Source organism: Eretmochelys imbricata, chromosome 2, assembly GCF_965152235.1.
Source record: "Eretmochelys imbricata isolate rEreImb1 chromosome 2, rEreImb1.hap1, whole genome shotgun sequence".
Classification (NCBI taxonomy): Eukaryota; Metazoa; Chordata; order Testudines; family Cheloniidae; genus Eretmochelys; species Eretmochelys imbricata.
The window spans coordinates 22,530,129-22,542,504 of NC_135573.1; the positions used below are offsets into that span (position 1 = coordinate 22,530,129).

The 12,376-nt window shown below is 49.0% G+C and overlaps 1 protein-coding gene across 2 annotated transcripts in view; it reads left to right on the forward strand.

Annotated features, from left to right (window-relative positions):
* The first annotated feature begins 1,810 nt into the window (after nucleotides 1–1,810).
* Nucleotides 1,811–12,376, forward strand: part of ATAD2 (ATPase family AAA domain containing 2) — a 94,806-nt gene continuing 84,240 nt past the window's right edge. The window contains exon 1 of one of the 2 annotated variants that reach the window (XM_077809832.1): nucleotides 1,811–2,320. In XM_077809832.1, the coding sequence (XP_077665958.1) occupies nucleotides 2,093–2,320 (228 nt within the window). In that variant the 5' untranslated portion in view covers nucleotides 1,811–2,092. The remainder of the gene's footprint in view (nucleotides 2,321–12,376) is intronic. The other variant, XM_077809831.1, reaches the window with a different exon arrangement.

Sequence of the window (12,376 nt, forward strand, 5' to 3'; positions counted from 1 at the left end):
GATATTTGAAGTTAAATACAGTACGTTTCTTTCTGGCTGTCTTTTTGTTAAATCAGCAGGAAGAGATTCTTGAGATAGTTTTAAGCCCTGAAAACTGGCAGAAGCTTGCTTAACCTGGCAAAACTAATGGCTGCACAAGGGCCTTTCATCTCCTGGGCCATAAAATACACAAAAGAGTTTATTTTTATAAGGTGCTTACAGGTAGCACCACACAGTCACGAGGTTTAATCATGTAAAAAACTTTTTTTTATTTAAAGCTGTATTCATTGCTGTTCACTTCTCTAGTAGCTATTATGTCTTGCCCCATAGTTTGGTGATGGGTAGGGCTAACATTAGGTAGGACTGTGTGGAAAGTTTGGGGGTGTGGTTTTTTTGTTGTTTTTTCTGTGCCAGACATCACAAAAAATCCTTAATTTATTTCCAGGCCATGACACTTGAGCAAAATGCTGTGTCACATCAAAACTACAGCAGGCTCTCAATTTTTTGTGGATGAGAATACATCAATATTTGCGGTGTTTAGATATGACCTTTGTAGCTGACAATGGACTTTTAACTGAAATGTGCTAAACTTTTCGAGAGAATGAAACCTTCATATTTGAAACTTTAGTTTGCTTTATTGCTCAGGAGGATGGAAGCAAAATAGAGGAAGCAGGGGAAGGACTTTAATGAAAAATTAACCTGTTTTGCTTAAACAGTCTATTTTGGAATGAAATGTTATTGCACTCTTTTTGTGATGGAATGTGCTGGCTATTAGTGTTATGTCCCAATCTTAGCTGGGCCCATGAGAGCCAAAGGCCAATATTTTCCAAAATAAGAATGTACAGATAGGCTACTAAGTAAATACAGTAACTCCTTGCTTAATGTTGTAGTTATGTTCCTGAAAAATGCTACTTTAAGCAAAATGATGTTAAGTGAATCCAATTTCCTCATAAGAATTAATGTAAATGGGGGGGAGGTTTCAGGTTCCAGGGAAATTTTTTTTGCAGACAAAAGACATTATATACACACAGTATAATTTTTAAACAAACAGTTTAATACTGTACACAGCAATGATGATTGTGAAGCTTGCTTGAGGTGGTAGAATCAGAGGGTGGGATATTTCCCACCCTTCTTGCTGCTAAATGATGAACTAGCATTCGGCTGAGCCCTCAAGGGTTAACACATGGTTGTTAATGTAGCCTCACACTCTACAAGGCACCACAAATGGAGGGAGGAGACACAACAGATGCATGGCAGTGGCCGCAAATATTCCCTGCGGAAACTTGATGATGATCGTGTGTGAGAGAGAGAGAGAGGTGCGCATTGCCCCTTTACGTATGTGGACCCCACTCTAAGTACGCTGCCTTTTTAAGTATATCAGCAAGTTGAGACAGCAGCTGCTGCCAGTAAGCTCCCTCTGGCCTGAGCCCTGTCCAGCTGCAACGTGTGTGCACGCCCCCCCTTGCCTAACTGGGGTGCAGCGTGTGTGTACGGCCCTGCCCCTGAACGCCCTTCCCCTGGGGGGGAGGGTATGACAGGGTGACAAGGACCCATTGAATTAGAGCCCTGCCTTTTGCGGCAGGCTCCTGCAACACCTGCCCCTGCCTGGCGGGGATCTGGCTCCGCGGGGAACAGCTGTCTGAGATCTCGGGCAGTGGCTCTTTAAGGGACTGGCATTTGAATCTCCTTTCCGCGGGAAGCGACGGAGCAGGCGGGCTGAGCGCCTTTCTCTTAGCCAATCAGAACCGGGCAAAACACTTGCCCCCCCCCCCAACTTTGCACGCGCCAAAAATTCCAAAGGGACTCAGTACCGGTACGTGTCTCTCCGCACCCTGTCCGGGACTAACCGACCAGGGGAAAGAGAGTCCCACGGGACGAGGGGGGCGGAACGATTTTTGTCGGTGCGGCCGCAGGCTCAGTGATTGAGGGTAACAGCAGCAACAGGTACCACGCGACCTGCTGACTCTCAGGAGTCGCACCACGGCTCTGCTGAGGGGCGGAGGCGGAGAGATACGACGGCAGGGCGGTGAAGCGACAGCCCGCGGTTTGTGGCGCCAGAATTCGGAGAGAAGCCGCCGCCCCCACACCCGCTTGAGCCGGAACGGGTCCGGCCATGGTGATGCTACGGAGCAACACGGGTAGCGGGCGCGGCCGCCCCGTCCCGTCTGCCGCCCCGAGCGGTCAGGGGTCCCTTTACGACCTGATGGACTCAAGCTCCGAGTTCCTATCCCTGAACTCCCCGGCGCCCCGGAGCCGCAGGATGGGCACCCGCTCGGCCGCAGCCGCCTCCGGCAGCAAGTGCAGCAGAGGAGCCGGGAGAGCGCCGGAGGCCACGGGCAGCGTGAGTACCGGGGCAGCCTTGCGGCGGACAGCTATGCTGATGCCTTCTCCCAGGCCCGCCTGAAGAAGAGTGCGATTCCCCCCGGTCCTTGGCGGCGACTGTCCCCACGGGCTGCGGCGGCGGGGTCCGGGGGGCGGAGGGGCCCGAGCTCTCCTGGCGCCGGCGAGCGGCCGTGGTGACCCCCTCCCCCGGGAAATCTGGGGTGGGGGTGGTGGTCTGAACTCCGCCCAGAAAACGGGGCCCATCCCCATAGTGTGGCGGGGTCTAGGGGCTGAGGGCACTCTACAGCGGGAGCCTGTGGGGTGAGACGTCCGGCTTGGCTCCCCTTTGCTGGGGTCGGCTCTGCTCTGGCTTTAGGTAACCGGATTATCCGCGAAGCTGTGTTCATTCCCCACGTGCTGGCTCCAGAGCCTCCTGCGCACCTACCGTTTGAGGGTCAGAGCCTTAGGCCTTGTCTTTAGAGTTTTAACTGTGTGTGTGTGTGTGTGTGTGTGTGTGTGTGCGTGCGCGCGCGGTTGAGTAACATCATGGGCTCCACAGTGGAGATAAAGCACTTCCGTCTCACTCCGATGTAAACTTGGTGAGGTCATCACTATTCTCCTGTGGTTGGCCCTGCTTAGTTTATCTCCTTGTTTCCACTTTTTTTTTTTTAACAGAAGGCTAGTTCATGAGTTAGTCACCCCAGATGAGAACTCTGCTTTTAGCAGTGAAGAGGAGGCCACTGCAGTGAGATGTTACTGTAGTGGATTGTGCAGATTAACATGTAGTCAGCAATGAAAGTTTAAAATGTTGTTAATTGTCATTAGCCTTCAGAGTTAACATTTTGCATAAGACATGATCTGCCCTCATTGATTTTACACAATGACTGAAGCTGCTGGAGCACAAAGTTGTAGCAGCCTAAAAAGTACCAGGTTGCTGAGCCCATCTTAATTTAATTCATGTCCATATGGAGAGTGGGGAAGGATTCCCTGCTAGGGAGGGAACTGCTAAGAATAGACCTGAGCCTCTTATCTAAAAGAGAACTTCTGGAAACTAGGAAGGGTAAATCTTGTCAGTTCCAACTGTGTGACAAATGCACAGGCATATCGTGCTTCCTCTGAACACAAACTATATTAAAATATTCCCATCCGCCACACACTAGATGTCTTTTTCCCTCCACCCCTGTTCTCGTTATGTCTCAGATCGCAGAGCTGGCCACGCTCATCCTGGTTTACCTATTAAAAACAATTGACAGTATACACAGAGTACAGTAACTCTTCACTTAACATGGTAGTTATGTTCCTGAAAAATGCTACTTTAAGCAAAATGATATTAAGCTAATTCAATTGAGGGCTCAGGCCAGTGTTAGTTCATCATTTAGCTGCAAGGCATTCCCTGGGAAATATCCCACCCTCTGACTCTACCACCTCAACCAAGCTTCACAATCATCATTGCTGTGTACAGTAAAAAACTTTGTGTTTTAAACAAACAATTTAATACTGTACATAGCAATGATGATTGTGAAGCCTGGTTGAGGTGGTAGTCAAACACACATATACACATCTTTTGTCTGGCTAAAAAGAATTTCCTGGAACCTTAACACTCCTCCCCCCCCCCCCCCCATTTAAATTAATTCTTATGTGGAAATTGGATTAGCTTAATATCGTTTTGCTTAAAGTAGCATTTTTCAGGAGCATAACTACAACGTTAAGCGAGGAGTTACTGTACTTCAGTTGCAACTTCTGCGCTCCCGTATCAGCCTGTGATGGGGTTTTACAGCTGCTGCAGCAGTATGTTCTGAGTTTATTACTTAGAGACCACTTCACAGGTAACAAATTGAAAAGTTAAGGGATTATTGTGGGGAATGATGTGTGTGTGGTTTATTCTAAATAAAATATCTAAGCTCTTTACTGGTTATTCAGAAGATAGCTGTTTCTGACCAAATGACTTTCTAGGTTTCGAAGTTAAACCAGGTCAAAATGTTCCACCCAGATCTGTTCCTTGTATTCCACAGGAATTTACACTTAAATGTTGCCCTATTCACAGAGAGAACATTAGGTGTCTCACTGGTACATGCCAGTATATGGAATTCAAATGTCCAAAACTACTTCACAACTAAACGCCTTTCTGGTATACATGTGGGAATGTCATGTCACTTCTGAAGTGCAAAACAAAGGGTTTTTCAGTTAATTGCAAAATAGTTGTAAAGCTTCATATTTGCATAATTTAAAGGCAGAACTAAATTTTTAAACTTTCCCCAGCAAAGTATGGATGAGATCAGCCCAGAAAGAACATTTGGGAGTTTGCTGTTTAAAGGGATTTGAAGTGCCTAACTAAATTCCATGATCGCTACCAGTTAGCAAAACATCACAACCGAATGAAATTCTGACTTGCATGTCAGAACTTAGTTTGAGAAATGTTAGGCCTCTGGGGTTGAGTATCTTTTGAAAACTAAGTTCTTGGTCCCCTTTGTGGCAAACAGTTTTCAGTGGGGCATTCCCTGTCTCCATAGCAGCTGGAGGCAGAACAGATCTTTGCTCCGAGCCTGGGCTTCGTCCTGTCCCTCAGGAGGAATTCTCCAGAATTCTCTGCCTCCAAGCAGCACACAAGAGATTTCAGGTCTCCCTTTGTAGCAGTCCTTTTGCAGGACTTTTAACAAACTGTCAGTTTCTTCAGTGGCTTTTCTCCTCTAAACTTAAAAAAATCCCCCCCACACACAAACTTTCCGAGGTGGGTGAGAAAGACAGAACCTCTCCTCCCCTTAGAAATGGCAGTCATAGACAGCAGCTCCAGGAACCCAGTTTCCAGATGGCATGCAGCCAAGATCCATCCAGAGACAGTTGATCGGGCTCCAGCAAAACTCAGCATGGGAGCAAGATCCATGCTGAGATAGCAAGATCCATCCTGGTCTCAGTGAGCAAGTTGCATGAAAGCTGTGCTCACTGAGACGAGGCCATTATCAGTGGCATGAAACTCGAGGTGTGGTGGTGGTTTTTGTTTTTTTTTCCCACAACCTCCCTCCCACACATGGGATCTGTATTCTCTCAGTTTGCAGAGCAAGCAGGAAAGCCTCACCTGGGCCTCCTGAATCTTAGGGGAAGGCAAGGTCCACTAGAACAACCAGGAGGAAGAAATTCCTGCTCCCAGCCATTACGTAGGCAATGTCTATGCTGAGATTATTGAGAAGGCTGCAAAGCATTTCCTGTTTCTGCAAGCTATTTTACCTACAAATGCTCAGCTGAATGAAAAAGTGCTAGCTTCTGTAAACTTTCTGATACTAATGAGTAAGGTTATGTTTCAATCACAGGTATTTTTAGTAAAAGTAATGGACAGGTCATGGGCAGTAAACAAAAATTCATGGCCTGTGACCTGTCCATGACTGTTACTAAAAAATATCTGACTAAAACTTGGGAAGGGAGGGGCAACTGCCAAGGACCCCTGCGGGAAGGGGCGGTTGGTGGGGCCGGTAGGTCTCTACATGGCTCCATACCTTCCCCCTCCGCCCCGCCTCAAGCAGCAGCAGAGTTAGGGAGGGGGCAGGGGTTGGGGCACGGGATGGGGTGAGGTGGGCTCTGCGCGGTGCTTACCTGGGGGACTCCCCAGAAGTGGCGACATCCCCTTGCTCAGCTTCTGGACGGAGGCATGGCCGCCTCCGCCTGTAGGCACCGTCCCCGCAGCACCATTGGCTGGGAACCACAGCCAGTGGGAGCTGTGAAGCCAGCACTCTGGGCAGAGGCAGTGCGCAGAGCTGCCTGGCCACGCCTCTGCCTAGCAGCTGAGCAAGGGGATGTTGCTGCTTCTGGGGAGTCCCCCAGGTAAGTTCCGCCCAGAGCCCGCCTCACCCCAGCCTGTGCCCCATCCTCTGCCACCTCCCACACACTAACTCTGCTGCTGGGGCAGGGAGCGGTGGCCTGAGACTGCCCCAGCAGCGACTGGCGCGGCTGGTGCATTGGTGGTCTGAGCTGCCCCTGAGCCAGGTGCACTGGCTGCTGCAGAAGTCACTGAACCCGTGACAAACTCGCAGCCTTACTAATGAGTCATTTGTCTCCAGTGGCTCTGGTTCACTCCATTCTGTGCAGTCAATCCCCACTCAGAATCACTTCACTCCACGCTCCTGATTCCCTTCCCTGTTAGATAGGCCTACCTCCTCTCCCCTTCAAGTGATCCTACAGAAGGTCATGAAGTGGCTACTATTTTTGTAAGGGTGACACGTGGGATACATGCTTGCAGACTCTCTCAGCCCTAGTCAAGTTCCCCCTGCTGGACACTTGCCAGGCTGCTCTGTTTGGACCCACATGTAGGGCCTAAGTCGTCTTAGGCTCCCTTTTGCCTGCACAGGCTTAAGTCACCAACTCTGGTTCTAGACTTTCTGGCACATTTCCAGCACACAGACTGTCTCATAATCCTTCCCTGGGAGTGGGAGCCCATGGTCCAGCTGCCCTTGACCCTGAGAACCAGTGCTGATCTCCCCTCCCACAGTATCACCTCAGCACTTTAGTAAACCCTTTTCCAGATCTCCATTCTTGTGGATACTCTGGCTTCTAGTTTACCTCTTTTGGGGGGACATGAAAGTTGAAGCCAACAGACACAAGCTTTTCCAAAAACAATCACACTTTACTTTAGACAGCATGAGAGGAATACAGATCTGTGTAAAATAAGAAAATTCTATATGCAATTCCTGCCCAGTATCTTCACCACTCTTGAGCATTCTTTGAGAATTGATCAGAGTCCCTTCTCCTGAACTTGAGTCCTCCAGCATGTTTCTCTTCCTGTACTGGATCTATGGAGAGAACTGATACCTTTGTCAGGTGATGCCTGGTGAGTCTCAAAACCATCCAAACTCTAGTATCTTGAATCTAATGCCCTGCTTTAGTGGGGGGGAAAGGCTTAGTTGCAGTGAGCCACACTACTAAGAAGTTTGGGAGGACAGCTCTAAAGAACAGGAGAAATCTCTAAAGCTGGGGCTTTGAGCTAGATCAGGGGTTCCTCAAACTTCATTGCACTGTGAACCCTTCTGATAACAAAAATTACTATATTACCCCATTCAGGGGAACTGAAGCCTAAGCCCGCCCAAGCCCCGCCTCCCTGGGTTGGGGGCCAAAGCCCTAGGGCTTCAGCCCCAGCAAGGGGCCTATAATCTGAGACCTGCCGCCCAGTCTTGAAGCACTGGGGCTTCAGCCCCAGGTGTTGGGGCTTGGGCTTCAGCCCTGGGCCCCAGCAAGTCTAAGCCAGCTCTGGTAACCTCTTTAAAATGGGGTTGTGACCCACTTTGGGGTCCCAACCCACAGTTTGAGAACTGCTGAGCTAGATACCTCAGACTTTCAACCAAGTTTCTCAGTGCTAAGCATGAAGGGGGAGGGCTAACTTTACAGATACATGTGTAGAAAATGAAACACAAACCTCAAAGGTGAAAAGCTCTGTAATTCTTCCTCAGCTGGTTTGAAGATGTGATTAAGGTGGATTGGAAATTCCTTATCAAGACCTACTTCTACCTAAGGTTAAGCCTGCTGTGGCTTCCTTAGTAAAGGGCATAGTTATACTAGCTGAAGTGTTCTGCCAACTCCCCAGACGGTGAATAAGATCTTCACTGAGAGAAAACTTTAGAGTAGTTTCAGCTCTGAGACTATTTGCAGTGATCTAATTGTAGAGGTCTGTGCTCAACTGGGACCCCTGTGAGCATGCATTAAAAAAAACCTATATAAAATCTTCTTTAAACTAGATTTCCCTAGCCTACTTTTCCAAGACTGATGTTTCACCAGTTTCTGATTTGCTGTGCATTTAAAACTTCCAAATACATGTCCCTGAGGAATGCCATAAGTGAAAGGGAAATGTGTCTGTCCTTGCTTGGATAACAGGGTGCAGCAGCCATTGCTAAAAGCTTTCTGAAGCATGGCTTTGAATGAACAAGTGGAAGGGCCAGTTACAGCCCTCACAAAATTCTAGCAGCTCAGTCATTGGCCAACACCATCTTTAATTCAGGAGAGAGACAGAAGATAGGAGGGTGTGCTAACGTTTGGCAAATCAGACTAAGGGTATGTCTACACTACAAAATTAGGTTGAATTTATAGATGTCGGTTTTGTAGAAAGCGTTTTTATACAGTCGATTATGTGTCCCCCTATGCAAATGCTCTAAGTGCATGTAGTCGGCAGAGTGTGTCCACAGTACCAAGGCAACCGTCGACTTCCGGAGCGTTGCACTGTGGATAGCTATCGCACAATTCCCGCAGTCTGCGCCGCCCATTTGAATTCTGGGTAGAAATCCCAGTGGCTGATGGGGCTAAAACATTGTCGCAGGTGGTTCTGGGTACATATCGTCAGGTCCTCCTTCCCTCCTTCCCTCCCTCCTTCCATGAAAGCAAGGGCAGACAATCGTTTTGCGCCTTTTTTCTTGAGTTACCTGTACAGACACCATACCACGGCAAGCATGGAGCCCGCTCAGCTAACAGTCACCGTATCTCTCCTGGGTGCTGGCAGATGCGGTACTGCATTGCTACACAGCAGCAGTTTATTGCCTTTTGGCAGCAGACAGTGCAGTATGACTGGTAGCCATCGTCGACGTAGTCCTGGGTGCTCTTTTAACTGACCTCGATGAGGTCAGGGGCGCCTGGGCAAACGGGAGTGACGCAGCCAGGTCGTTTCCCTTTTAAGTTTCATCTCATGGCGATTCAGTCCTACCGGCAGTGCACTGTCTTTTAATCAGCAGCCAGCAGAAGACGATGGCCAGTAGTCATACTGCACCATCTTCTGCCAAGCACCCAAGAGATGACGATGGCTAGTGGTAGTACTGCACAGTCTGCTGCCAGCAAGATGTATAAAGATAGAAGAAGTGGCTCAAAACAAGAACTAGACCAGATTTGTTTTGCATTCATTTTCTCCTCCCTCCCTCCGTGAAATCAGCGGCCTGCTAAACCCAGTTTTGAGTTCTGCCCTTGAGGGGGCCATTCTGTTTCTCGCAAAGCCACCCCCTTTGTTGATTTTAATTCCATGTATGCCAACCCTGTAAGCCATGTCGTACCTCTCTGTGTCAGGGCAACGGCAGGCAATCGTTCTGCGCCTTTTTTCTGTGCAGATGCAAGACCGCGGCAAGCATGGAGCCCGCTCAGATCACTTTGGCAATTAGGAGCACATTAAACACCACATGCATTATCCAGCAGTATATGCAGCACCAGAACCTGGCAAAGCGAAACCGGGCGAGTAGGCGACGTCAGCGCGATGACGAGAGTGATGAGGACATGGACGCAGACTTCTCTTAAAGCACGGGCCCTGGCAGTGTGGGCATCATGGTGCTAATAGGGCAGGTTCATGCGGTGGAACGCCGATTCTGGGTTAGGGAGACAAGTGCAGACTGGTGAGACCGCATAGTGTTGCAGGTAGTGTTGCAGGTCTGGGACGATTCTCAGTGGCTGCGAAACTTTTGCATGCATAAGGGCACTTTCTTGGAACTTTGTGACTTGCTTTCCCCTGCCCTGAGGCGCAAGAATACCAAGGTGAGAGCAGCCTTCACAGTTGAGAAGCGAGTGGCAATAGCCCTGTGGAAGCTTGCAATGCCAGACAGCTACCGGTCAGTTGGGAATCAATTTGGAGTGGGCAAATCTACTGTGGGGGCTGCTGTGATGCAAGTAGCCAATGCAATCAAAAATCTGCTGCTATCAAGGGTAGTGACCCTGGGAAGTGTGCAGGTCATAGTGGATGGCTTTGCTGCAATGGGATTCCCTAACTGTGGTGGGGCCATAGACGGAACCCATATCCCTATCTTGGCACCGGAGCACCAAACCGGCGAGTACATAAACCGCAAGGGGTACTTTTCAATAGTGCTGCAAGCAGTGGTAGATCACAAGGGACATTTCACCAACATCAACGTGGGATGGTCGGGAAAGGTACATGACGCTCGCATCTTCAGGAACTCTGGTCTGTTTCAAAAGCTGCAGGAAGGGACTTTATTCCCAGACCAGAAAATAACTGTTGGGGATGTTGAAATGCCTGTAGTTCTCCTTGGGAACCCAGACTACCCCTTTATGCCATGGCTCATGAAGCCATACACAGGCAGCCTGGACAGTAGTCAGGAGCTGTTCAACTACAGGCTGAGCAAGGGTAGAATGTGCATTTGGATGTTTAAAAGCACGCTGGCACAGTTTACTGACTCAGACCTCAGCGAAACTAATATTCCTACTTGCATAATGACAGGTTTCAGAGTAGCAGCCGTGTTAGTCTGTATTCACAAAAAGAAAAGGAGTACTTGTGGCACCTTAGAGACTAACAAATTTATTTAAGCATAAGGTATCGTGAGCTGTAGCCACAAGTTCTCCTTTTCTTTTTGCGAATATTCCCACTGTTGTTACTGCTTGCTGTGTGCTCCACAATATCTGTGAGAGGAAGGGAGAGACGTTTATGGTGGGGTGGGAGGTTGATGCAAATCGCCTGGCTGCTGGTTACGCACAACCAGACACCAGGGCGGTTAGAGCACAGGAGGGCACGGTGCACATCAGAGAAGTTTTGAAAACCAGTTTCATGACTGGCCAGGCTGTGGTGTGAATGTTCTGTTTGTTTCTCCTTGATGAAACCCCCCGCTCCTTGGTTCACTCTACTTCCCTGTAAGCTAACCACCCTCCCCTCCTCCCTTCGATCACCGCTTGCAGAGGTAATAAAGTCATTGTTGCTTCACATTCATGCATTCTTTATTCATTCATCACAGAAATAGGGGGATAACTACCAAGGTAGCCCAGGAGGGGTGGTGAAGGAGAGAAGGACAAGGCCACACAGCACTTTAAAAGTTTAAAACTTTAAAACTTATTGAATGCCAGCCTTCTGTTGCTTGGGCAATCCTCTGGGGTGGAGTGGCTGGGTGGCCGGAGGCCGCTCCGCTGCATTCTTGGGCGTCTGGGTGAGGAGGCTATGGAACTTGGGGAGGAGGGTGGTTGGTTACACGGGCTGTAGCGGCGGTCTGTGTTCCTGCTGCCTTTTCTGCAGCTCAACCATATGCTGGAGCATATTAGTTTGATCCTCCAGCAGCCTCAGCATTGAATTCTGCCTCCTCTCATCACCCTGCCGCCACCTTTCAGCTTCAGCCCAGCACCTCTCCTCCCGGTCATTTTGTCCTTTTCTGCATTCTGACATTGTCTGCCTCCACGCATTCATCTGTGCTCTGTCAGTGTGGGAGGACAGCATGAGCTCAGAGAACATTTCATCGCGAGTGCGTTTTTTTCGCCTTCTGATCTTCGCTAGCCTCTGGGAAGGAGAAGATCCTGTGATCCTTGAAACACATGCAGCTGGTGGAGGAAAAAAAGGGACAGCGGTATTTAAAAAGACACATTTTATAGAACAATGGGTACGCTCTTTCACGGTAAACCTTGCTGTTAACATTACATACATTGCACGTGTGCTTTCGTTCCAAGGTCGCATTTTGCTTCCCCCCAGCGTGTGGCTAGCCCCTCCTCCCTCCCCGTGGCTAACAGCGGGGAACATTTCTGTTCAGCCACAGGCAAACAGCCCAGCAGGAATGGGCACCTCTGAATGTCCCCTTAAGAAAAGCACCCTATTTCAACCAGGTGACCATGAAAGATATCACTCTCCTGAGGATAACACAGAGAGATAAAGAACGGATGTTGTTTGAACGCCAGCAAACATACACTGCAATGCTTTGTTGTACAATGATTTCCGAGTATGTGCTACTGGCCTGGAGTGGTAAAGTATCCTACCATGATGGACGGAATAAGGCTGCCCTCCCCAGAAACCTTTTGCAAAGGCTTTGGGAGTACGTCCAGGAGAGCTGCGAATGCCAGGGCAAATTAATCATTAAACACGCTTGCTTTTAAACCATGTATACTATTTAAAAAGGTACACTCACCAGAGGTCCCTTCTGTGCCTGGCGGGTCCAGGAGGCAGCCTTGGGTGGGTTCGGGGTTTACTGGCTCCAGGTCCAGGGTGAGAAACAGTTCCTAGCTGTCGGGAAAACCAGTTTCTCCGCTTGCTTGCTGTGAGCTATCTACAACCTCATCATCTTCCTCGTCCCCAAAACCTGCTTCCGTGTTGCCTCCATCTCCATTGAAGGAGTCAAACAACATGTTTGTGGTAGTGGTG